Below are 27673 nucleotides of genomic sequence, written 5' to 3'. Positions count from 1 at the left end.
TTGAAGACTCTGTGACCACGTGCTGCACTCTCAACAATTCAACCCCTGTAAATCTGCAAAGAGCCTCAAACTCAATTCATCTTTTGTCAAAAGAAGTCTTAGATATTTTTTTTAAAACACCAATTATATCCTAATATGCTGCTGCTAACTCCACATGTTTATGTTTCGGATGTTGTTCCTGGCTTGCAGCTCAAACCTCTGGTTGACATGTATATGGCATCTGATGTCTGTTGTACAAGAACCCTGGTGACCCCAAGATGTCTCTCTACTCTGCAGTTCTCTAACGCTGCAAAAGTGTCCCTACTGTCACATTGCAGCGTTGCAAACTTACATTATAACTAAGTAGCTATTTTCCTGTAACCACTTCTTAGAAAGATCACGCACCTGACTTTACTTGATAGACGTATGAGTGGAGCTCCAGGAAACGTAACTGAGGAAATGTTCTTTTAGGTTTTTACTCTGGTTCATGTTGTCAGACAGCTTCTGCTTAAGTGATTTTGTTTGGTTTTTATTTTTTTCCTCCACGCCGGCAGTAATCAGAGCTGGATGCGACTAGTAAAACTGAACTAAGAAATTGCGGTTAATCACAGTTAATTCTTGATTGAATAAGGGGAAATCTGTTGGGGAGAAAATACTTTTTTCACTGCACTTTAGTCAAGAGGAATGGACCTGTGCTCCACCTCATTTTCACAGGTCAAGGATACAGAAAGTGATAGATTAATGGCTAAAAGTTCACTTTGATCAACCTGAAATATCAAGTGTACATTAAACAATGGTTTCAGTAACATAAAATTTTGATAAATTGTGAAATTACAGCTATTTTCTCTGAATATATGTGCGCAGATGAATGGCTTTTTAATTGCTTTTACTTTAGTTGGGGTAACATTGGATGCTGTTTTGATGTTGCGTGTTGTTTCAAGAAAAGGTTAAGACGTCTGATTTCAAGTGAAATCGTTCATCTGTGTAACAGAGAGGTATGAAAAACAACAACAGCGCAAGACTTCACTGTAAAAACAAAAAAGAAAAAGAAAAAAGTATTAAATAGAAACATTTCCTCGTTGAAGAGAGCAATATGGTTGGGTAACTTTCTATAACTTTCAGTCTCCCGGCGTTTCCACCTCGCTGTTCTCCCTGACAGCTGCTGTAATAAGAACAATGTTCTTGTTTTCAGCATCTTTCCCCGGGAGCTGAAGGAGGTTTTCGCCTCTTGGAGAGCCAGATGCGCCGAGCGAGGGCGAGAGGATCTCGCCGACAGCCTCATCAGCTCCTCCCTGTTCCTCCGCTTCATGTGCCCCGCCATCATGTCCCCGTCCCTGTTCAACCTGATGCAGGAGTACCCGGCCGAGCGCACGTCCCGCACGCTCACGCTCATCGCCAAGGTGATGCAGAACCTGGCCATCTTCACCAAGTGAGTCTCCTCGACTTTGCCGCGCTGATTCGACGCGGTTCATTTTTAGACCTGCAGACGCTCGGCGCTCCGTGTCAGCCGGGATGGCCTAACCTCACCGAATTAGAGGATTGCAGTTTTGCCTGCGAGGGTTTAAGCTGTTACTCACACAGCAGTGAGCTCAGAGCCTCTATGCAGTGACACATTTCTTTCAGTTTGCTCTCTTTACTGACACTCCGATTAAAACGAGAACACTGACGTGTTTATTTAAACCTCTGGCTTACAGAAGCGCCGGGTAAAGCTTCAAAAAATTTAGTTGCACGTCACCAGAAGGACTTATCCGACTCGAGTTGAAGAACTTTGAAACTCACACTTACCTTATTGTCAAAATTTGATTTTAAGGGTACAATATAGCAAAGAAGATTTTGCCCTGATTTCTTCAGTTTTTGCTGCTTCTTTTTTTGTCAGTCTTAAATGTTTTATGATGATGAGTTTATTTAGTCAGAGAGAAAAACGATCCAAACCAAGCCAATAAAGTTATTGTATTGTAAACCTGATTAGCTGCATCAAGTGTTTATTATAACTGGTAGCAGTGTTTTACATCACTGTGGAGGAAATTTCGCCAACCTTTCAGAGGATTTCATTTTGATTCAGCCACATTTGAGGGTTTTTGAGCCCTTCAGATGCAGAGTGTTGGGTGTACTGTGAATCTTTGTGCATGTCCTTCAGGATTCACTGTCTCACACAAGATTTCATGATTCCAATAATAATCAAAAGACGTCCAGGTTAGGAAGCAGCAAAGCAAGATCAGATTATCACACTACCACTACCGTGTTTGACTGTTACTGTGATGTTATCCTTCTGAACTGTTATATTTAGGCCCTTATATAACTGGATACATAACTTCAAAAAGATTTCACTTGTTTGTGGGAAATGTTTCACTTTTCCTCTATTTGCGGAAAATGGCTCTCCTTGTGGTTTACTTGAGTCCCAAAGCCTTAAAAATGGCTTTGTGAACTTTTCCAGACAGATAGATGCCAGTAACTTGTTTTCTGATCTGGTTTTGCATTTTCTTTAAATCTGATTATGACTTGCTCTCTTCTTTTACTTTTTCTTTATTTATATTTTTAGATATTCTTGCCTACTTCATGTTGCCAGACAGGTTCTATTTAATTGATTTGTGTTCTGCAGAGCAGGGACTTATTAGGTTACAGTTTTTAAATTTAACAACGCTAGTTTTTCAATTGTGGCCTGGTTGGTTTGGACCAATTTTTACCCCCAAATACATGAAACCCTCGTCCTTTCCATTTTCCTCTAGTTATCTTTGTTTTATACTAAAGAAAGTAAAAACACATCCTACATTTGTTTTAAAGGTCCTTAAAAAAACACCTTTATGTCCAAGCATTTCTGACATACAGCTACTGCAATGTCATTGGTACTGCAGTACTCTGCAGTACTATATATAATGCAGTATTTAGATGTGAATATGTTTGTTCCTATGGAGTCAAATCCAGCATTCAGTTGAATTCTGCTCAGTTTAGTTTAATGGATTTTTTTTTTTCTAATTTAAAACAAATTAATCTGTAGATAAAGTGCTTTAAGTAAAATAAATAAACCTGAGTGAGATCCAGCTGAACACGGTCTCATCAAACTCATTTGTGATCCGGTTCAGTTAGGAACAGCCTCATTTAATGTATTTATTCAGTATAATTACGAAACGGCAGTTTGAAAGTGGAGGGATTGTGTGAATCATCCCTTCGATTTAATATCTCATCCTGAGGGCGCGCAGCGAGGCGGAGTGGGGGGTAGGAAGGAGAAACTCACTCCAGCAGAATCAGAAATAGCCCTCTGTCCGCCTTGACCACCTGGGAGGTGAGAGGACAGAAAAGACGAAGAAACGAGAACAAAAGCACCAGGTCAGAAATGCTTGGTTGCTTCCAGCGCAACTGCAGGAGATTCAAAGTAACCTGCTGGATCGCTACTCTAGACTTTGGACTTCACAAATGTTTTTGGTCTCTTCCTAAACACAGGATGGTGGCAGCTCTTAATCCAATTACATGCTAGAGATTTGAATTCTCTGAGACGTGTATCTAATTAAATTAGGATTATTTATTCACAAATAGCGAGGTTCATTCTGATGTGTCACCAGAGCAGCCGAAAATGTTGCTCAAGAGCAGCGATACTTTGTCGTGATATTACTCAAGTAAAAGTAAAAATTATGGGGCAGTAAAAATACTCCTAAAAGTATTTTTTCCCCAAAAAAAGTTAAGTAAAAGATTAAAATTTGTGTTTGACAATATCAACCTTTAGGCAGGTATTAAACAGACCAAACATTTTTGTTTTTAAAAATGTCTTTTTTTATTAGTCTGATGTAATATTCTAATCTTAAATGTCATGTTAGTAGAAAATCATCACAATTAACAGAAATAAAGACTCTCAAACATCCCATCCATCCAGCAAAAACACAAAATCTTACTATGTATTTCTGTTTAATTTCTAGTGCAAATATCTTGGGACACTTGAAATAAGACAAAACTAACTTACAAGTAACTTTTCATCTTATATATAGTGGCTTGTTTAAAGTAAATATTTTCTTAATGTTGATGAAAAAGTACTAGTACATGCAATATGATATCCTTTTTATTTCTTCACTGCTCTTCTAATCGCCGCCTTTTCAGATTTGGACCCAAGGAGGAATACATGTATTTCATGAACGAGTTCCTGGAGATGGAGTGGGGCTCCATGCAGCAGTTCCTCTATGAGATTTCCAACATGGACACTGGAGGAAACGCCGGAGGCTTTGAGGGCTACATCGACCTCGGTAGGGAGCTGTCCATGCTGCACAGCTTGCTGTGGGAAGTCATGGGGCAGCTCAGTAAGGTGGGTCAAATTTTATTACTAGTCCGGCCACACCTGTGAAGGCTCACCGTTGTTCCATGTTTGTTTTTGTTTTGAACAGAAAGATATTAGTGAAATAAAATGGCACAAAACGTAAAAGCTCACTGAATGAAGGATTTGGATTCTTGTTTATCGTATTGAGCAAATAAAACTACCGTATTTTCCGGACAATAGAGCACACCATAATGTAAGCCGCAACTACAAATCTTTTTTGGGGGAAAAAAAAGTACATATATAAACCGCACTGACTATAAGCAGCTAGTATCTCCACCGTTCTCGGTTTTCCATAAGAAAATAAATCTATCGAATTTATTAAGTTCATGCTGAGTTTACGTGCAGCGGCTCTATTTCCCTTCTATACTGCCAGATCGACACCCCTCAACTTAAAAGCTGCATCTTATGAGTTTGAAGAAATTTCTCCATTGTCTCTGTTGCTAGCATGTGCTTGTTCTAAATGAAAATTAGCACTTTCTTCTTTGATTTCCAATTTTGACTTCCAATAATTCACTTCCTGCTAAAGAGCCCCCTGGTGGTTGAAGAAAAATTCACAGAAAGCCGCACCAGGCTGTGAGCCTCATGGTTTAAAGTGTAGGAAAAAAGTAGCGGCTTATAGTCTGAAAAATACGGTATCTATCTTCTTAGACCTGTTTCTCAAACTGATAACGGCATCATATTAACTTATTCTTTTCTGGTTTTGCTTGTTCATATTTGCGGCTCCAACAAAAGGTTAAGGAGTGTATTTTCTTGTTTTTTACTTAAAAAAAAAAATAATAATAATAATCTCCCTGCAGGATGCAATCCTCAAACTCGGACCCCTGCCGCGGCTGCTGAACGACATCAGCGTTGCCCTGAGGAATCCGCAGCTCCACATGCCCACAAACCACCAACCGGAGAGACCGAAGGACAGACTCTTCTCCCGCCCATCCTTCAATCGCCTTATGTCCTCTGATTTCCAAAGCCTTATGATGCGTGATTTAAACAGGTATCTTCTCATGGCCCCCTGTTGTTTTTCCACATTTTCTGTTGTCATTACTTCTGGGCACGAAACTTGCATTTGCATGTCCCCGAATAGAACAAAGCGCCAGCAGGTTCGGTCCCCGCTGTGGCTCTATAAAGACCCGGTGCATGGCTGTGATTGCAAATGTGCACCTAGGCTGCATAAAGAGAGGATTTACAGCTCCACAAGGGTGTTATTAACAGGGACTCATAAAAAGGCCAAGTGTACACAGGAAGTGAGAGTTCAGCAGCTCATAACAACCCTGGTGTATTTCTAAAAGCCCGTAATGCTAATGCTAATGCACCTCAACTGGCTTTCAGAGCGGATCGTCGTTCCCTAATTGCCAGCACCATCTGTTTTCCCAGAGTCTTTTCTCACCTTGTTTTTGATTCTTTAGTTCTCCAGGCTTGTCAGGAGACAGTTTCTGTGTTGGACTGGGTTTTAATAATAACAAAGGAGATCATTTAGAGGGTCAGCATGAAAGGATTACACAGAACTGTAGTGATGCAAAACAGGTGCAGGTGGAAAAGTGACGGGTTACGCAAGAGTGACACCGTCTCACTTTGTTTGCTCCCTCTGCTCTTGTGTCTTTTCTTCAATTCCTTACTTGTGTCCTGTCATCCCTTATTTTTCTTTTTTCCCCTCATCTTTTCTCCCTCATTTCTTTCTCTCTTCCTTCTTGTTCAGTTCTTTCTTTTTTTCCAGCTGATTTCTTTTGTTTTTTTCCAGTCATACCTATCATTTTTTCCTGTTTAGTGTTTTTCTCCTCTCCTTCGTCTGTCTTCCTTTCCTTCTACACTTCTTTGTGTACTTCTTCCTGTTTTGCTTCCCTCCTTTTTATTGCCCTGACTCTCTTTCTTCTGTTTCATCTATCCTTCTTTTCATGCCTTTTTGTCTTTCCTTCCTTCACTGCTTTCTTGTGACCTACTTCTCTTCCTTCTGATTATCTGTTCTTTCCTTTATTCCTTGCGCTCTTCTTTCTTTCCTTCCTTTTTTTCTGCTATTTTTCCAGGTTCTGAAAACCTTTCTCGGTCTGTAGAAATATCTGCCATTCACTCATAGTGAAACAAATATCAAGTACTGAGAACTTTAGACAGTGGGGGTTTGAAGGTCTGCAAATATTTTGCATGAAAAATTGTGTGGGAACTCTATTACGCGCTTGTTATATAATCACACATACATCGATGCATACTGTGAAGCCTCACAGACGAGTGTGTGGGATCAAAACCAAGCAATTCTTCAGCGTCGATACCAAAATAAGTGAACAAAATCAGGCTGCACATAATCCATCAGAGCTGAGGGACGTCCTTCCACAGTGTAGTCTCTTCTTCTGCCTGTCTGCAGCTCGATAGACATTTCGCGCCTCCCGTCGCCCACGACCGGAGTCTCGGCTGTAGAGTCCCTCTCCTCCAATCTGAACATGAGGCGTCAGGCCGAGCGAGACCTCCGCTCTTCGTCCAGGGAGGTGTTCTACGTCACCCGCCCACCTCTGGCTCGATCCAGCCCTGCGTACTGCACCAGCAGCTCAGACATCACAGAACCCGATCCGAAGGTAGAGTGCGTTAAGTCCTGGCAAGTTTTCTTCCTCATCTGATGGCATGATGGTGTTTGAACTCAAATTTCAATAAAAACGGCCAACGTTTGCACATGCTACATTATGAAAGATAAAAAAAACAGTTAACATTGAGAAGTCATTGAAAGTCAATGTTTTTTTTTTTATACGTTAAATTGCATCCAGATCCTTGCCGTGTTTTTATTTGGCTAGCCTCATTGGTTGTTTAAAAATCTCTGGTTGCATTTGAAAAAAGAAAAGTTTCCACATTTCTCATGACTCCTGAGGCGCCGTGGCTTGCTAAAACATTCATCCTGTTTGAACGTTTACACATTGTGTCATCGGTGCATTTTATCCGGATATTATGTGAATGACCAACACAAAGTAGAACCTCCTTCAACTTTTAACTTTAACCTTTAACTGCCCCACGTCTCGTGTGAAATGGCTGGAACAGAAAGCACATTGAAACATAAATGTTTCGCCAATTCTACTTCGCAAAACAGCCCGATCTCCTTCAGATTGGACTGAGTACGTCTGTGGGCTTCAATTCTCCAGTCGTGCCACAAATTCTCAGATGAATTTAGCTCCAGACTTTCACTGGACCATTCTAGCATGAACACACTTTCAACTATTCCATTATAGATCTGGCTGCATTGCCTTCAACATTGTCAAGGCTTTTCTGATGTCATGCAACTGGGGCCACAGATTAATTGTAATCCTCGTGTGGCTTTTGGCAAGATGCAAATGGGACTCATCCTTTCATGGCGATCAGATTTTTGGAGCGGATGACTAATAAACATCCTGTCGACAGATTGTCAAAGTCAGGTTTTGGATCTCAGTGTTTCCTGTAGCGTCTTTCATAAACCTCCAGGCTTCTGACCTAATTAATGCTCTCCTGCAATCAATGAATCAGCCAGTGAATGACTCAATCAATTAACGAATGACTGCTTACTGTCCAGGTCACCATGACCACTCCAAAACGTCCTGTTTCACATCTGCCTGTCTGCTGCATATAAAGTGGGCGACCTCCTGTTTTGTGGCTTACCCAGGGTGCCAAGTAACACAACTATAAGTGGTTGGTGTGCCACACATAAAATCTTGATAATGAAATACATTTATCAAGAAAGTCTCCTCATTTAGAAACTAGAGAACAATGTCAGAAAAAATTGCCAGGCAGCATTTTACTTTCCAAATGAAGAACTAAATTGGAGCCCAAGAGGTTTCAACACAGCACTGGTTGTAACCGGCTCTGTTTTCTGTTTTAATTGAAGTTTTCTCTACAGACTATAAAGTTTTATGGGGGGAAAAAAGCCTTTCAGTGATTTGCTGAGTTTAGTGGCCCAATTTGAAGGAGACAAATAATATAGGTGTGCTCCAACAAGCAAGAATTATTCGTCTAAATGTTATAATTTGTTTGAAATTAAGAATTACTGTTTTTGTTTTTATTTATTCATTTTTTTTAAACATGGAAAAGAGTGAAGTTTCAATAAATATTAATGTATTCACAATGCTTGTGTCCCTAGTTTGGGTTCCAGTTACACGAAACCAAGATTGATTTCACGTGGTTTAGTATTCAGCCTAACCAGAAGAAAATGAAATTTATTTTACTAAAATTAAAACATGGAGTTCTCTGATTTTAATTCATGAGCAAGGGTCTTGAAGTTGAAGTTTGAAACTTATCATTTACCATAGTCAATTTCTTGTAAGAAACTTTATTTAAATTCCAGGTAACGATGTTTTTAAAGAAGTTAGCTCACTTAAGTTTTTTCTCCACTGTTTGTTCAGTGGAGAACAAAGCATTTTCATGAAAACATTTTCATATTTTTGTGAAAACATGAAAATGTTTTCAATATATTTTAAAATAGGATCAAATGCAGCTACAGTGAGCAATTTAGAGACACACATTGTGCTTCTTTAGGTGAAAAGCAATAAATAGTTCTTATTGCCACTTTCACTGTTACTTCACTGTTATTACAATCCTACCACAAAATATCTAATATGTACATATATATTTGAATCTTTTACTTTGCTGACAGGGTCATATAAATAAATGCCTCTGCTGCAGATAAAAAAAAGTGAGCATTCATTTTGTTTCGCTTTCAGGTCCACAGTGTAAACAAAAGTGTCTCCATGATGGACCTTCAGGACTCCCGAATGAACAGCATCTCAAACCTGAACTCCGTTGGAGACATGCTGGCCTCCTCTCAGGCCTCCATTGCTGGCCTCGGCCACAGCTTCGGGAACCTGGGCGCCCCGCTTCGCATGGGGGGCCACTTGCCCCCGGGTTCGTCCGGCTCTGGCCTCAGGCTGAGCCAGATGGGCCACGTAGGGGCCCCAACAGAATCCATCTCCCAGCAGCAGCAGCAGGCGGCTGCAGCGATGCATTTCCCCCTTTCTTTCCAGAATCCTCTGTTCCATCTGGCTGCCCAGAACTCCCCAGCTCAGTCCCAGGCTCCTCCTCCAGCTGCCGCCCCTCCTCCGTTGCTCCTCACCCCGGAGGCTGAGAACGGCCACCCGGACTACCCGCCCGCCTTTGGCAACAGCGCTTTCTCCCGCAGCGAGGACCTTTCTGCCCTGCAGTCGCAGAGCAGCCTGGTGCAGCCCAGCATCGTACATTCGCACAGCTACAGCGACGACTTCACCCGGCAGAATCAGAACAACGACTACGCCTGGCACCAGCTGTCTCTGCAGGTGCAGGTAGGAGCCTCTCCACCGGTCTCACTCATGCACAACGACGGTTTGATGCTGTGAATATGCGCCTGCATTCAGCTTTAATCATTTCTTACAAGTTAACTCCTTAACTGTCACCATTGAAATGCTTACATTCAATTCAATAGGCCGAGGAGGATTTAACTGTTATTTATTAAGGGGTTAATAAATAAGTTCAATAAGAACATAACTTTTAAGTTTTTATGAATAAAACTAATATTTACAGATTTAAATCTTAAAAATCAATTTATTACTGTAAGATAAGATCAGTTCTCTCTGTGATACATAGACTGTGACACACAACTTACTGTGAAATTTACTTTTGTTTGTTTGAAAAAACAGAAACTAGTATGACTTGGTCTGTAGGCCACCTTGCTCACACACCTTTTCAGCTCTGTCCACAAATTGTCTATGAGACCAGAGCTTTGTGATGGCCTCTTCAAAACGTTGGATTTGTTGTTTTTAAATCACTTTTAACAGATTTAATGGCATGATTATTTCTGTTTGTGACTAAGCTTTACCATCCTGGCTCATGTCTTGGGATGTTGTTCCAATATTTTTCACATATGGTTATTTCTTCATGATGCCATCCACTAGCAGCAAAACACAAAAACAACATGCTGCTGCCCACACCGCCCAGCTGGGATGGTATTCTCATGCTTGAGTGTTTAGAAATAATGACTTCTTCCTTGCTGAGCAGCCTTTCAGCCCATGTTGTTTTAGCTCTTATTTCACTGTGGATAATGATAATGGTATTCTGTACCGGCTTCAGCGAGCATCTTGACAGGTTTTTATTTTATTTTTTTGGGATTGATGCATACATTGCAACAAAACATGACTATCTTGGAGACACAGGTCCTTTCTCCTTTCTGAATTTTGTGAAACCTTCACGTTTCCAGATGTTTTGTTTGGAAATTTTACCCAAGGATGAATCAGACTTTTGTATTCTCTTCCAGATATGTCAGTGTTTTAAATTAATTCATTATTATTAGAAGTTTATAAAGCCATCATCATCTGGGCTTATAATCTGCCTAAAAGCATAGTAATGTTACAGTAGTGTATGTAAACTGTCAATACAAATATTCTTATGATGTCTTTGTAAAAAATGTTTCCAGAGTCAGCAAATATGTGAAATTTCCTTTTTTTAATGGAAAATTTGAAAAACAACTTTCTTTTTTATGATCTGCTGAGATGCACTAGTATGTGACTCATCTGTTTAATACAAAACAGTCCCAAAATTATTTCTGTGATGAGCCAAAAAAAAAAAAATAGTCGAGAGATGACGAGTGCACAGAGAATAACATCAGAACCATGTGCCTGATGAACTGTGCTAAATGTATCAATGGTTCTGCCTCCATTCAAAACATGTTTTCATGCATGTTTTACAGTTTTTGGTCAGAACTTGCTTTATTGTTGATTTGAGTTTTTTTGGTCTAGTTAAATCAATGAAAAGACACAGAAGCACTACAGTTTGTTTTACACTGTTTGAAGCAGTTTCACTTGATCTTATGTCTCCACTAAATGCTTTGGGATTGTTAATAGAGTAGATCTTTTTGCATGTTGTTTTATTCAGTTTTAATTAACCCAATTTTTTTCCCCAAAATTTCCCCTATCTAAAAAAAAAAAAAAAAAAAAAAAACTCTGCTTAAATGGATCAGTGTGGCATCTTCTCTTCTGAAATCATTGTAATATGCTTATAGAGATGTAAGTATTTTGTGGTTTTCTATTACATAATTTGGCATTTATTAATTATAGAATAAGTCGGCTTAAATTTGAGTGACTGAAATCTGCAGCAACCACATGACGAGTTTGATCAAGGACCTTTGGTTGAGCAGCGTAATAAGCAAATCTTACTGTAAAGTAAGAGGCTGTCGTCGTGCTAAAGACCGAATCCAGATGTAAGCCCCATGCCCGCTTCATCTGGACTCTGTGAGAGTGCTTCACAGCCGCTGCACTGCGCGTCCTTGTTTTAACAGTTCTGGTTATTAGCCGTTGGCCAACCAGGCAGATGACAGCGTCAGAGCTGCTGATGCTGCATTATCATTATCTTTCTTAGCCATGCGTGTCCTGCAGATGTGGTGCAGCTAAAGAGCAAAGACGGAGAAGTTTCAATCTGAAAACATTTCGGCTTTAATTAGACTGCTTCATGTGTGTTTTCTGTTTAAACGAACTGTGCGGCTGAGGATCGGCTGGTGTGCACTCGGGCCGTTGATCCGTCAGGCTGATAAGTTTACTATGAGGCGTGGATGTAAAATTACGGTGTTTAATGATGCCGTCGTGTCGTCTTGAGCTATTTCTGCCCCGCTGTGTGGGCTTTAATGGAACAAACATCACAAGCCACCTGCTTATTTATACAGATGGTGCATTCAGGAAAGAGCTTTAAGAATTAATGATTAATCTATCCATCCATCCGTCACAAATGATTGGGGTTATTTAGGGTGTTAATCAAAACTAAACTCGCAAATTCCTTTGAGTTTACACAAATACGAGAGCAAAATAGAGATCATTCTTAAGTAGCGTCATCTTAAATTAGAAAAAAGAAAAAAAAACCGAAAAGGTTGCGTCTCCATGAGCATCTGCTGACCCAGTTGTCGTCAACTGTGATTGTGGAACAGATGGAGGGTCTCAGTCGGAGGCACCTTAAGGTGTGAGCAGCTTATAAGCAGGTGAAAGAACTTGAATTTTGAATCATGTTGCTCCGTCTGGTGGGAGTATTTATAACACTTTTACACTTTTACACAAGATACACAGAAAGGGTGAACTGACTAGGGTGTTGGAGCAAAACTGCTCCATCCCTCACATTAAAGATTAATTTTGAAAAAATTGGAAACTTTGGCCCTAATATTCTTTTAGTGAGCAAAGTTTTCTCTTCGTACAGAGATAAACTTTCGCATCAACAGTAACCTCTTATTGGAGACATCTTTTAGCATCTTGTGGTCTGCTGTTGGGGTGAACTTGCTTGGAGCAACAACTGCAGTTAGGGTCGTTTCAGATTTCCTCCGATTCAAATGGTTTTGATACTTCTTTAAATGAATAATCAGCTGCTAGATTCTTCTTTTTCAATATTCAGCTCTTCGTTAGATCCCACCGTGGAGCTCACTCGCATTTCAATTGTAAAGAGTACACCAAACGTAATGTCTGAGATTTAGCAAGGGAAACCTTCCAAACTCGGAGACCTATGTTTGGTTACAGTCATTTTAAACGTAAATAAAAATCGAGGTGGCTTAATTTATTACTTACCAGAAAATGTATCTTTTTAAAATGACATTTTTACAGAGAATATCAAGGTTATTATTTTTATTTTTTTTTCAATTGATGCATTAGAAAATACTCAGGCTGTTGTAGGTTATCCTACTTTAATTTTTTTTGTCATGGCTTTATGTAGGAGTTCAGTGCCACCGCAACAAAAATGAACACTCCTCTCAAAATAGACATTTTTTTCTGTGTTGTGACTCATACTGTTTTTTTTTTTTGCATCCTTGTTCCCTCTCAGGAGTCTCTGCAGCAGCATCACCTGATGGGAGTCACATCTCAGACAGGCACCGGCACAGGCACGCCTGCTTCCTTGGCCACACCTCCGACGACAGTTCATCCGTCCCGCCAGTCATCCATCGCTGCTCAGCACCTCAAGTCCCAGCGCTCCATCAACATGCCTGCCACTGCCACGCCTCCAAAGGTTCGTCCGCAGAGCAGGAACCTCCTCCTCAACTCCTCGGACGCGAGCTTCAGCGGCAGTCAGCCAAAGTCCCGCCCATCGAAGCAAGCGACGCAGCAGCAGCAGCAGCAGCAGCAGCAGCAGCAGCAGCAGCAGCAGCAGCAGCAGCAGCAGCAGGACGGGCAGCTGTCGGTCACTGACAGTCCGGCTCCGGGGCTTCCCTTCCAGACGAGCTCCGCTAAAGAAAACCACTCTCCAGCAGCAGCTGCAGAGGACTCCACAGACACGCCCACAAAAAGCACCAAGAAGTCTCAGCAGTCACAGCTGCAGCCGCCGCAGCAGCATCTGCTGAAACCGGTTGCAAACAAACAGGTGAACGCTGCAAGTCCCTGAACAAAAAACAAAAACAATAAAAAGTCTTTGAGCTGAAACTACTTAATGGGTAAAACAGGATTTGAAATATGTATATATTTTGTCTTGATTGGTGTTTCAGGGTAACAGCCAGGGAATGAACGAGCGGACAGTCGCATGGGTGTCCAACATGCCACACCTCTCTGCCGACATTGAGAGCCTGCGGCCGGACCGCGAGGGCCAGCTGAAAGAGTACTCCAAGAGCATGGATGAGTCACGACTAGAAAGGGTCAGCTGCTTTTTTCCCCTGTCAGAATATTTTATCGTTGCTCGTGATTAAATAACTGTTTTTTCAGACAAGTAATAATGCGAGTAATTGTGTTTCGAATTACCTTTATTTTAGAAATTAGAGACAAAAGAGCAGCCTTATGGGGTTTTAGTCAGGTAGGTGTTAGCTTCATGCAGAGACCGCTGCAAAAATATTTAAACTCGGGATTTTAAGTGACCGGTCAATACAGAGTAGCACATAATTTAGAAGTGAGAGGAGTCTAGCACATATTTTGAAATGTCTTCAAACATACAAATTTGAAAAGTGTGGTATTTTCTTTTTAGGATCTCATTATTTCAGTGTCTCATAAAAAATAAAAAAAAGTTGTAGAGACAGTTAAAAGGAGGCTAGATTATAAAACAATATGCCAAACTTGCAAACCATCATCATCCTCACAGTGAAACATGGTGATGGCAGCAAAATGCTTTATGGGTACATTTGTTCTAATTCTTTAAGTTCTTCTGTAAGATAGCAGCACACTGTACTTTTTCGTACCTAAACACTTCCATTTCCAGAAGCATGAATGCTTTTCCAGCGCAACGTGTTTTGGTGAAATCATATTTGTGACATCCGCTTCTCCTTTCAGGTGAGGGAATACGAAGAGGAAATTCACTCTCTGAAGGAGCGGCTGAAGATGTCGCATCGCAAACTGGAAGAGTACGAGCAGAGGCTTCTGAGCCAGGAGCAGCAGACCAGCAAGATCCTGCAGCAGTACCAGAACCGCCTCGAAGACAGCGAGCGGCGCCTGAAGCAGCAGCAGCTGGAGAAAGACTCTCAAATCAAAGGCATCATCAGCAGGTGATTAGTTTTCAGGTTGAGCAGGCAGTACTGCCTGGTTTCTTCTGTTGCTTCACAAAACAAACGTGCATTTGTTCAGGTGAGTGTTGCACATTGCTTGGCCCGGCCAAGATCCACAAAATATCCATCTCTAACTGCTATGAGGAGTGTTAAACATGAGATTTCTTTTTAATCCTGCAGAAACATAATCCTGTTTAATGCCGCTCATAATCGCGCAAGAAGATAAAACACAAAACCTTCTTTGTTAATTAAACTCTGCACCTATAAAATTGAAATGTTCTGTTTACATAGAATTGAGGGAAACATAACTTAAGAGCATGAGAACACAAAAAACCCGCATAATTATACAAATATGAGCTGATAGCAGGATATTAGAGTCTTTTCTTAAAGAAACTGAAAGAAAAAGATTGCAGATGTCGCTGTATTCATGTCTGACGGCTCGGTAATGTAGGTGTGTGTGCGAGAGAGAGAGAGACTTTGTGGAAGAAGCACTATCAGTGTGGCTATAGTGACTTTATTGAACCTGTAGTGGCTGCCAGTAGGAGAGGGGAAGCCGTGTAAGTGTACCCTGTTGAGAGGCAGAGGAGAAGAGAAGGCCGACTTGTGATCGTCTGAAGCCTCCTGCTTTCTACTTCACTGCAGCTGAAGGCCATCACTGCTCTCTCATTGCAGAGGCAGTGGAGCGCCATGAGCCATTGTATTCAGCTTGTTTTTATTAGAAATCTGTGTGGAAATGGGAGGCAGGTTCTATTAAAGGCCGCTGTTCTGTGTTCGGTCCAGGAGAGGTCAGCAGAGACGAAGAAACGCAGGATAGCTCTGGTTTGGCGAACCTGCAGGCGTTATCTCCCTCTTCAGAATTACTAGTTGTCATGTATGATTAGAATATTCCTGAAAAGTATATTTATTTCAGTAACTAAATTCATATGAAACACATAATTACACACAGACTGGTGTATTCAAGCCTTTAATTCTGTTAAATGTAACGAATTCCAGCTTACTGCTAATGAAAACATTACATTTAATATTAGGATGTCATGCCAGACATAGAAAAATATATATTTTACTAAAGACATAATGGATGAATGTATTTTTTCAAAAAGCTCTTTTAATCTTGCAATCTGAACGCATATCATAATTTCTTGAATATGGCTGTGTATGTTCAAATACCATTAGCATAGCTACTAAAATAATACTTACCGAGACACAGGTTATTAATGTAGCTTTTTTTAAAACTGTGCAATGAATAATATTTGGAACTTACAAATTTCTTTTGTTTTTTTGCCTTTTTGTCACAATCGCAAATAATTGTTTCTGATTCAACAATCAGAAACAATTATTTGTTATTTGTAACAATGTTTTTTCATGGCATTGTAGCTAGAAGAAGGATATTTAGTTTATAATTAAATTAGAGGTAAGTTCCTATGTGTTCAGTACATATAAGTGAAAAGTGCAACATTTAACGTCATGTTTGTAAGAATAATTTCGTCTCCTGGTTGGACTGAACTGCAGTTATAGAGGAAACATATTGAGGGGCTCAGCTAATTTGTTGTGGAGAGCTGAGCAGGCTGATAGAGGAACATTAAGAACCTATTTACCCAGAGGCCGAGGGCTATCAGCCAGCTTACCAACAAGAATGTTTCAGATTATGTTGCCAAATGTTGAGCTACAGTCATTGAAAAGCATTTACAGCAACAAAACTCCCAAAGCTTGACGAGCTTCGGATATGGCTTCTTCACTGAATCTGTTTGTCCTCTTCAAAAACTGAGGATGAAATGTGGGAGGGAGGCTGGCTCTGATTAGATGGAGAGAAAAAAAAGGACTCTGAAGGCACTTTATGGGATGGATGTGTTTATTTGCTGTCATTTCAGTTTTTTCTTTGGGTCTGCAAATGAGGGGTTGCAGACTTTAGGGAGTCTGGAGTAGAGGTTCGTCCCTGGGATGGATTAAGGAGAGATGCATGAACCTGTAAAAACTTGTGTGCTGAATCAAGGTTCCAGCTGGGATAAGCTGACATCTATCATCTCCAGGGCGGGTTGGGTGAAAATGTAGCTTACAGCATCTGCACTGAGATCCCTAGAACTTTTTTTTTTTATTTTTATTTTTTTTAAGTTTGTTGTGTTACAAACACAAACATTATTTCTTGTTGGGATTTAATGCACAAATAGTCAAACAGGCTCTATGCTGGATTTTGATCTAAACTTTGACTGGACCATTTTAGCACGTGAATACAGTTCGGTTGAAACTAATTCATTGTAGCTCTGGTTGAATGTTTAGTGTTGTGAACTCCATCCTGGTCTCAAGTCAGGTTTTCTTCCAGGTTTCAATCTGTAGCTCCATCCACCTTTCCATCAACTCTGACCAGTCTCCCTGCTCTGCTGTGTTTCATTTTGATGTTCTTTGTGTGGCTTGCAATGTTTCTCATGCAATTTTGGTCTTATTTGACCTTCTTTACTTACTGTGTCCATAACTGAGGTGTAGAAAACTGAGATCAACACTTCTTATAATCTTCTTTCAACAATTGTGCTCATTTTGCCACTCAGTAAAGGCCTGAAATGGTTTGACTGCCTTTCACCTGAGCTGGTTAAAAGTGACGGGAAGATAGATGGAGATAAATACTGAACAGCCCTGGAAGAAAAAAACTGTGCAATACTTGTGACCTTCCAGCAGGAACACGACCCCAGACTTCCTGACAGAATTACAACGGAGTAGTTCAGCTCAAACATTCCTGGTTCAATGAATTACCTCCTGAACTTATTTGATTCAGCTGTATTGAAACAGAGTAACATCTGGCAGCTTTAGGATACAAATCCCAGAGAACTAAAGTTTGACAACCTTGGTTTAGATCATGCGTTGGAATGGACCAGTCAAAGTCCACACCTATAATAAGTTGTAAATCTGTGGCAAGACATAATAATTTATCTTCAGATGCATATTCCAGACAAATCGGTAAAAATCGTTAACTCCATTCCAAATGTGTAAAGCAGAGAGACACAGGCTAAAAGACATGAAGCTGAAATTGTAGCTAAAACTGGGTCTGCAAAGCCACTTTTCATTTTCCTATCACTTTACAGTAATTACTTATTTCATGCTGGCTATCACACATAAATTCAAGGGTTGTGAGTACTTTTGTGTAGCCTAAAGTCAAGATGACTTCTTGTTCTGCATCCCAGTAATCCCACTATCAGACATTCTGAAGAAAACCAGTTTTGTTTTTCTTTTAAATAACATGTTCATTCATTTTCAACATGATGATTTGAATTACCTTCATATTTTGTTAGTCATTGACTTTTGTATGTTTATGTTGTTGACTTTGTATTGCCATAAGGAGGAGACCGTAACATCTAGTCTTTCACTTTAAGGGTTTTCAATTGATTTTTCTTTTTTTTTCCAAACAGAATAATCAGTTTGAATCAACTAAAAAATCTGAAATTGTGGCCAAGTCTCTAATGTAAAGTTAAAATTAAAGATTACCTAAACCTAGACAGGCTGATTGTGACCATAGCAATTCATGCTTGGAAGAAATTATGTAAGCAGATAGTGAGCAGACAATACATGACCATACACTTCACTCTTCCACGATTTCATTTGACATTTTCTGCACCTGAACAAATATTAGATTCACTTTTGGGGACCTCAGAGGATGCCCAGGAACACTTCAGGACCTTAATATCATCATATGGCTGCACAATCTCACAGTACATCTGAAGAACGCCGGCTTCATAACTCTACTTTTGTCAACCGGTCTGTTTGTTTCTATTTCCCTGTTGTCAGACTCATGGCTGTGGAAGATGAGCTGAGAGGGGGTGCCATTCCTGATATTAAGCCTCGAATCCTCACAGACCAGGTTTGTGCCTGTGTCTACACCACCAGTCATGTCCTAAATCAGTTTGCCTCATTATTGCATCACATCCAAGAGCGTTTCTTGCAGAAGCCAGCACAGGTTGAGAAGTTTGCAGCGGCTTCCACATACGTCAGCCACCTCCATCAGTTCAGTCCACGCTTTTTGTCGTATCGAAAAGCAACATTTCACCGCATCTTGCACACACTTGACGGGTGGGGCATAAGGATCGGGAGGAGCGCAAATCACGAAATCCTAAAAACGGTGAAGGAACAGCAAATCTTCAGAGCAGAAATTAGATATTATTTACCTCAAAGAGCTTATGATTCTCTGGAATGCATTTATCACTGAGGAACTGTGACTCACCAGCAGCGTCAGTGCAATTCAAGTTGCTGAATGCACCATGTGGGATGATTGGTGACGCAGGTGAAGAGGCTGTTTGTGCTTAAATAACTCGGAGGAAACGTTTGCTATCCTTGAAATATACCGTCACCTTCTCTGCAGCTCCAAGGAGCCACAAGCGAACCGATCAAATTGTGTCTTGAAAGACGGCCAAATACGGAAACGTTTCAGCAACGGGCCTGCTGTGAAACTCTGACACCAGAAACCTAAAATAAATAAAAATGCGATGGGATTAAATGTCCAAACTGTGCAATCTAATTTGGAGTCTGGTGAAGAGAGTTTAGTTATGACTCTGCTGGATTAGCCTCCAATCGTTGGTTTAAAGTCCTGTCAGAAGAAGAGTTTTTGTAGAATTAAAATCATCCGTCATTTCACTATATTTTCCTCCTAACCCAGACTTTTGTAGTTTTCCTAAAACCCCAGAAGACCTTTTACAGTTCTCTTTTTCACATTAAGTTAATTCATTTTTTTCTTTATTAAAACACTCAACCTAAAAAGATTAAATCCTTTTTTTTAACCCTCACTTTCCAGACACATAACTTTAAAATAAAAAAAATGGCTTCATTATAGATAGATTTCAAGACCTCACTGATACATACTGCTTCCTTTTTTATAATGCTATGAAATAATAATTAAAAAAAAAAAAACGGAAAAGATATCAAGTAGAGAATTGAGGATCTCCACAAGTCTGGCTGATCTTTGGGTTTCCAGATGCTTCAAGGTGCGACATACATCATCCAGAAATTATATATTAGTATTAGTGCACATTACATCACATTCTCAGTGACGTAATGTAGTTTGAATTCATGAGACCTGAGACTTTACCCTGCAAAACATAAAAAGATAAATGTACTGCTGTTTGGGATTAGTTGTAGATTTAATTTATTTATCCTCAACGAAGAAATGTGCCTTTTGAAATAATATCACAGCACATTTCTTGTCATATCAAAACCATGTTTATTTATTTCCCCATCATGTCATTCCATTTTGTCTTCAGAGTCTTGCTATTAAGCCCTTCAAGCCTCTGTTGAGGGGTCATGTTATCAGACATTAGGCCAAGATTTTCCAAAAAGTAAATAGGTAATTTTCATGTCAAGTTAAAATATTTAAATATGTAAAGGAATATGGTGATCATGTGGACTGGAGAATAGTTCTCGTTAACGCTAGGACTACAAAAGAGAAGACCTCTGCGCTTCTTTGCACTGATAGAAATAACCCATCTAATATTTCATTATGGCAAAGTGTAGCACACATTTAGATAAATGATAAAATCTTTATGTACCTCTGACTTTAAATATTTTTGTCTGAATTTAGCCTTTTCAACTTTATTTAAATGTATAAAGTTAAAACAGGGGAACACTTTTAAATATTTCAGTAAAACTAGGCCTGGGTAAACTCGGCGACCCCTGAAGTTTCCCACATGTTCAGTTATTGTAAGTCAACCAGCTGTTGTGTCTTAGCGCCACACTTATCCTACTGTCAAATTTAACTTGATATCAAAGAAAAACCTCATTTGAAGAAATATTAAGCTGAGATTCTGAATGTTTGTCACCTTTGTAAATGTAGAAAAATGGTAATTGTATCTGTTTTGTCTTCTGCAGTCTCTCAGCCAGGTCTATGGGGGCCTCCCTGGATCCTGACTGCTAGTTCCAAGGTGACCCGAATTCATGACGGTCACTCGGGTGTAAGAAGGTGGATCAAAACGGCTCCTACAGACTGACTCGAGTCAAAGGCCTACAAAGGACCAACGATGGTGTCATCTCACATTAAGAAATATTTTCAAAATCGTTGCACATATTAAAACTAAGCCTGTAACAGAACTTGACAATCAACTCAGCAAGAGGACCAACGTGTGCAGCAAATGTTGTGCACGGTTTGGTTGAAATATAAGCCAGTGCCACAATAACGGCAATACTGTTCCTAAAGAGTTTTTGTAACTGTGGTGAAGAAGTTGTGGAAAACAGTGGGATGAAGATGAACTTAAGATTACTTCCCCCCTTCTACAAGAAGCTTCCCACTTCAGTGGCTGAGGACACCAGGCACAATATTCCTTCATGGTGACTCCTTCAACAAGCAACAAGCATGTTGTTGAATCATTAAATATTTTCTACTTTAGATTTAGTAGAATTTTGCTTTTTTTTAATGTTTCTTCTTTATATTACAGCCATCTCATCTTAAAAAGCCAGACAAGTTCTACAATCAGCTGATTTGAGTACAATCTGAGGCCTGTGATTTAACTTTTTAAGTGTGGAAGATATTGCTAAAACTTGACTTTCAATGTGTATAAAAATGTATTAATACATATTCTAAATTAATTTAATAATGGGGGCACTTAAACTAATCTCATTTTATAAAAGTGATGGATATAATGACAACGTGGTGATTTTTCAAAACAGTATTACAGATTGCTATTTTGCTAAAGACAATTCCAGGCCAATTAAACACATTACAGTAACAATTGTAACAATTTTATCCAGTACCTAGATTTGTAAGGAGTCTTGGAAACAAAGGTGGTTTGAATGGCAACCAAATAAAAATTCATGTGTGTCCTTGGGTATTTTAAAATATGGTTTGGGTGATACAATGTAGGCATGAGGAATCTGTATCAAAACTGTTGCATTTCTCAGAACAGACTCACTTTGGAGAGACATTGGGAGAGTAAAGCTGACACAGCTAACACAACATCACAGAAACGGGTCAAATCAATACAACACATACTCAAATCTTTTTGGACAGGTTAAGTGTCAGATTCTATTAGTTATACGCTGTACCTTTTTTAATTAGATGTAAACGCCACCACCTTCCAAACCAAACAACTCCGAGTAGCTGCTAGCTTGACTCCGAGTAGCTGCTAGCTTGACTCCGAGTAGCTGCTAGCTTAACTCCGAGTAGCTGCTAGCTTGACTCCCAATCACTTTGTAACGCTGTTTTGAAAATGTGCCGTAAGATTTTATGTTAATAGCTTTAACTATAAATTTATTGTGTCCCTGCTTATAGCTAACACATAAGCAAGCATTGGAATACTCACGTTTTTTTGTTTGTTTTAATGTCTCTGAAGCATACATCTGCAACAATTCTGCATGTGCTTTTGGTGGCAAGAATAAGTAAGTCAGTAATTCTATGATTTTGCTACAGTTATCACGCTTTAAGACAGCTTTATCATTGTAAGGCATATTTTTTTTAAGCTAACCTGCCAGCTCCTCCAGTTTTTATTCGGAAGAGTGTGGCACTGAGCCTTTTGCATTATAGCTGCAGGACAGAGAGAAACGGACTGATTAAAACATTAAAAGACTAAGAAACAGGGATATGTAGTATATGTGCATAAGATTTGACTGCCTTACAGTCTGTAATACAGGGCCCAAAAATAACAAAACCAATACAAAGAAAAAGGAAAAAACAAACTTGTAAACTTTGTATATTAAATGTACTTTTTGTAGTCAGGTGATGAATTAATAAGCAGTGTGTTGGTTAACTCTATTAGAATCATTTACATTACAAATTTCATGGTTGATATATTTTATCTTAACCTCTTGCCTTTAAAAATACATTTTACTTCAAGATAAATTATAAAAAAATTACATGTTTATGTTACCAGAAATGTATAAAATAGCTTAATGTATATCTATTCTTATATGTAAAATGTATTGAAATCAAGGGTAGGCCCTCAGGCATGTTAAAGTTGTGGCAAAAACTAATTCTTATATTCTATGATGACTCTTAATGCTGCAATCCAGAAACAACAGTTGCGGGCGGAGTGTTTTTCTTTTCTTCCGGAGGAATTGATGATTGATTACTATACTAGCTCGCCTGTGTTGTGTAACCAAAACAGTTGTGGTGCTTTCAACAATGCTGGATTGCAGTTTTAAGTTCTTTTTGAAATATGTATCTATTTATTTACTTGGCCTGCATTGCTATACAGTATTCTGAAATGTTATATTTCATATCTGTTTTTATTTTTCTGGACGCTGCAATCCTTGGTCTGTGAGAAATGTTTTCAACGAAAGCAAATATAAACTATTTAAAGTTATGCCTATTTATTATTGAAGGTTTATCTATGTTGGCTGCAGTGGGCTACCTCTAAAATAAAGCCCTTGCCAGTTGTCTGCTTTATACCATACAAAGTAAGGAAATATTTTTTGTTTTATTTGGTTAGAACAACTTGTTTTTTTATTTTTTTATTACCCCCCAAGTACAAACTAGTTAAATCTTTACTACTAACCAAATAGGGAAATAAATCAGGTTCAGATCTTGGTGGCTTGTTTATTGCTATTTCTGGATGTTCCATGCTTTCTGAGGTTTCTCATATTTAAGTGCCGCTACCATCACAATCAAACTAATATTATTTGCATTCCAAAAAATTGTCAGACTCTCAGGTGTTATGATGAGCACAGAGGAAACAAACAAATATTGCATTTCTGTTAAATTAAGTACTTTGGGTTGACCAGAAAAAGTTGATCTTTAGCCACTAATCTAGAGATAAAAAAAATTTGAATATGTCATTAATCTTGCAAAAGCATATCTGTAGTGTCTGAGGAAGCACAAAAATTATGAGACAATTAAAAGAAAACTGTATTTTCATTCAAAATGTCTGCCAGTTATGGCAGGTCAGAGCTTTTAAAAATCTGAAAAAGCAATCGGCCCAAAAAGCTGCAGTTTGTTCCCTGCTACTGAACGTTCAAAGACACTTTTTGCAGATGAGAATTTCGGTTAATCCCGTGAATATGAAACCCTTTTACTTTCAGTCACTCTTTGTTCTCTACATGTACATTAGTGTGATGGACCAGTAGTTGAATTTATATTTGGCACACAAGTTTAACAGTAACCTAAGAAAGACCCACTGTAATAACATATTATAAGAATTTATATGGAGAATTCTATTGAAAAGTGTTTGTTTGCAAAATTGTGAAATCTTAGATAATTTATAAAATTTTGTGAGATTAAGGGAGGGGGAGGGAAACTGCCATATTCCTGGAGGCGACGCAGGACCTAACAGAGTAAGTTTATCTTATATATTTTCAGAAAGAATATACAACATCAGTCAGCCTATTCATGTTTCTAAAATGGATGTATAGCATTATGGAGTGGAAAAATTATTTTTTTCTTGGCAGCTATTACTCTGCACAATTGATCTACTGTGTCACAAATATATTGTTGGTGGGATTTTTGACTTGAATTAGGCCTCCTGGATGTAATACCTTAATTTACTTGAGGTTTCTTTTGAAATAAGCCATGCCCCATTGATAAGCCATACCCTCCAGACCCCTGATGTTGTGTGGTGGATGTTTAACGTTGGTAATTTTATTTATAATGGTAGTAACCGTAGGTATGATTGCGCTTGTAATTATTATTAGTGTAAGTATACTTGATTGATATGACTTGTTTTGAACAAAGGGAATGTATTCATATTTCAGGTGATTTTTTTCCGAGTGATTTAAATAAATTATTAAATCCCTAATTCTTGATTATCTCTTGTTTCACAAGACAAGCGTCTGGATCTGGGCAATTTTGCCCCTTTGCAAATTTATTTCCCTATTTTGTGTCTGCGTTTCTTAACTATATTTAGCCATTGGCTATTACCTGGTTTCAAAATTGCTCAAATGTCACATGTACTTTGACGTTATACGTTATCTTCTAAAATGTTTGTATTACATCTTTTTTATATTAATTTTGTTTCTGATTTGCAGCCATCTGATTGTTTCTGTTTTCTTCCATTATGCCATATGACACATTAGCAATCCTGATCAAACCAATATAAATGTAAGTAGATTGCGTTTATGTTGAATTATTGGTAGATAATGAAGTTTCTCATCAAACTACATTTCCCAAGAGTAGAATATAAAGAATGTAATTCAAATGTTAAGGCAGATACTAAGCATTTCCTTCATGGGTACAAGTTATCTTTTCTGTATTTTCTATTTGAATACAGAAAATGCATTTAAAAAAAAATCTTTGGCACAAAAGATTTTAGGGTTGCAAGAGCAACTTTAGGTAAGAGATATTACAGTAGGCAGCATGTAGACAGTCATTTGTGTTGTCTGGCTCTGAATGTCAACTGCAGTTGAAATATTTGGTTAAAGTCAGCAGTGTTCTGTTTTTTAAATATACTGGGAAATCAGATTAATTTTAAAGTTTAGATTGACGACCAGACAGTCAGTCAGTTTTGGACATAATAAGAGGCAGATTATTATGTACAGTGCCTACTTTTACATTTTGTAATAAACTAAAGTTGCTGGTTGGAAGTGGTCTTACCAATTTTGTGCTAAAAAGTAACCAAGTGTGTTTCCTGCAATACAGTCACAACCTGGTAATATTGGTGTTGGCTGTTCATTTCTGTTTATAAGAGGGATGGGTCCCAACTCAACCCGAAAACACAGGCTGGATCCCACTGCAGCAACAAAACACCTCCAGCGACTCTTTGCTTTACTGCTAGAAATCTCAACAGCCTCTTTGTAACAAATGAAAAAGTGATGAAACGCCACCAAGCATATTTCCTCTATCAGCTCACAGCTCCGTCCTGCGCCGCATCTAATCAAAGCCAGCACGAGTCACTCATCCAAATGTGGCTTAGCATTCAGTCACATCATCTCGGTGGCTGTAGGAGTAATGAGATGTCGGCTGTTTCCCATCAGAGATCTGTACAGGGACAACGGATGAACACCAGCCAGGACTCCAACAGGCGGCGAGAGGATTAAGGAGGATCAGCTTCATAGATCTTACTGCTCTTCCTCAACAGCAGTCACACTCCATTATGTGTGTTATTTAGGCTTATCAGGAAAAAAAATCTATACACCTAACAATGCTGCTGCAAGTTTTTCTTTTTTTTTTTTTTTTGATGTTACAAATCTGAATCTTACGTGGCAAATCAACACAAATGTACAAAATGTACATTAAAAAATTAAGAAATCAGTCCTACTGAGTCAATACTCCCCCACAGCATCATGCAACCACCATCTTTTGTTTCTGCGTATAAATGCATATTGCGTATAAGCAATGAACATATAGGAAGTGACGAATCTTTTTCAAAAAACTATTTTCACGTGGACAAGACTTTAATTGTGATGTCTGAACAAACAGAAATAATCAGCTGCCACACAATGAGGAAAAAGGTATCAGACATATTAACCTATTTCTAAAATATATATTTTTAGGTATCTTGTTGACACAAAATCCACACAGCCCCAGAAAAATAGAAATTATTACAAACTAATTTGCAAATACCACTTATACACAATAAAGTGTATAAGTGTAAAGCTAATGAGAACATTATGCAAATAAGATAAGAAAATGGCTGAAATGTGTTACAGTTTTTAAAGCAATCCTGCCCCCTATTGATAACAAATAATGTTGCCTGGTATAGTCTTTCAGAGGTGCCCAAGTTTAGTACTCAAGAATTATTTTGCAACTTGAACGCATCCCTGCTCCAACACATCTGAATCAAAAACTGATTCAGTTTTTGCTCCTTTGCTCAGGAGCTTTGCAGACTCTTTGCATCCTGATTCATCAAGTATGAATCAGGATTCTGATTCAGAGACCTGGTAATGAGTCATTCATTTGATTCAGGTGTGTTGGAGAAGGGACGCATGTAAATGTTACACACTAGTAGCTCTCAAGAAATAAACTTGGGCACCCTGTCCTAATTCACAGCACAGAAAAAGATCCTTGTGATGGACAATAGAAGAGCTGTTTGATTTTGCAAAAGATACCATTAATAGTTCTAAACTTCTTAATGCTTGGGAGAGGAAAGAACATCATCTGTTTTTCTGTTTTTTTTTTGTTTGTTTTTTGACAGAAAAGTAAAAAAATCAGATGCCACAAGAATTGTCCAGGAGTCAAGGGTGTCTTGCAGAAACAGGAAATCTAGATTGTTTTAGTCCATCAGAGGACTAATTGAAAATGTTTAGAAAGAGCTGAAGATCAAAATGTATAAAGGACTAGAACCTTCAATATTTGTATGTTGTTGTTGTGGAAGTCACACTCGCTCCCAAACACTTTATTTAGTCAATTATTTTTGTATAGGAGACGTTTTAGAGTTTTCATTACCAACAAAGGGTCCACTAAGTATTGGATACATTTCACTAACCATAACCTAATTTGAGTTATGTGTGTCTGAATAATAATTACAACTTAAGAATAATTTCTTAACTACAACTGGCTTACAATTTCTTGTCAATAGGTCCCACGACAAAAAATTGTACAAGTTAAATACTTGTGGTCTCTACAAAAAAGTTTTGAAAATGGAATCCACAAAAAAAGCACAGATTCCACAAAAATTAATGACAAAGAAACTTAATGCATATGTATGCAATGTGCAAACACAAAGAAATGTGTAAAATTCACAAAACACAAATGGTTTGACCATAACGTTACCAAGGCAACCTGCTCATTTACCAAAAAGAGGACACAAAAGAGAGACCGAGTAAGACAAAAAAAATAAATAAATTGGTTCACACATACTGTCTTGTAAAAAAAAAAAAAAAAACAGCAATGCAGATTTACCAATGTTAATGTAACCACGCAAAAGTCCAGACTAAAATTGATATGCAAGTTGAGAAAAAGCCACTAAATAACCATTGCTTTTGTAGTTCGCTTCCCTGACTAAAAAGGAGCATCAGCACCATCTTGTGGTGCATTAGAGAATATAAATAATGGCTGAGATTTTTTTCATATTTCTCATTGTGAAACCTAAAAAGTCTCATCAGTGGACTAAAACACAAATGTGCAATTAATATGCATTTTAACTCTGTAATTATACAATCCA

General features: G+C 38.7%; 1 protein-coding gene across 4 annotated transcripts in view; it reads left to right on the top strand.

The window, feature by feature from the left end:
• LOC106963199 (ras/Rap GTPase-activating protein SynGAP-like) overlaps nucleotides 1-23346 on the top strand; it is a 61731-nt gene extending 38385 nt beyond the window's left edge. For 3 of the 4 annotated variants that reach the window (XM_015057982.1, XM_015057980.1, XM_015057979.1), the window contains 10 exons: nucleotides 1172-1408; nucleotides 4066-4267; nucleotides 5077-5267; nucleotides 6627-6834; nucleotides 8938-9531; nucleotides 13037-13570; nucleotides 13692-13838; nucleotides 14464-14675; nucleotides 18447-18519; nucleotides 20517-23346. In XM_015057982.1, coding sequence (XP_014913468.1) covers nucleotides 1172-1408; nucleotides 4066-4267; nucleotides 5077-5267; nucleotides 6627-6834; nucleotides 8938-9531; nucleotides 13037-13570; nucleotides 13692-13838; nucleotides 14464-14675; nucleotides 18447-18519; nucleotides 20517-20555 — 2437 coding nt within the window. In that variant the 3' untranslated portion in view covers nucleotides 20556-23346. The remainder of the gene's footprint in view (nucleotides 1-1171; nucleotides 1409-4065; nucleotides 4268-5076; nucleotides 5268-6626; nucleotides 6835-8937; nucleotides 9532-13036; nucleotides 13571-13691; nucleotides 13839-14463; nucleotides 14676-18446; nucleotides 18520-20516) is intronic. The other variant, XM_015057981.1, reaches the window with a different exon arrangement.
• Nucleotides 23347-27673: the final 4327 nt, after the last annotated feature.

The sequence above is a fragment of the Poecilia latipinna genome, unplaced genomic scaffold, assembly GCF_001443285.1.
Source record: "Poecilia latipinna isolate Pla-1442-1.1 unplaced genomic scaffold, P_latipinna-1.0 Scaffold1505, whole genome shotgun sequence".
NCBI classification, from domain to species: Eukaryota; Metazoa; Chordata; class Actinopteri; order Cyprinodontiformes; family Poeciliidae; genus Poecilia; species Poecilia latipinna.
Note: the sequence above shows the minus strand (reverse complement) of the source record. Positions and strands in the feature narration are given on the sequence as shown.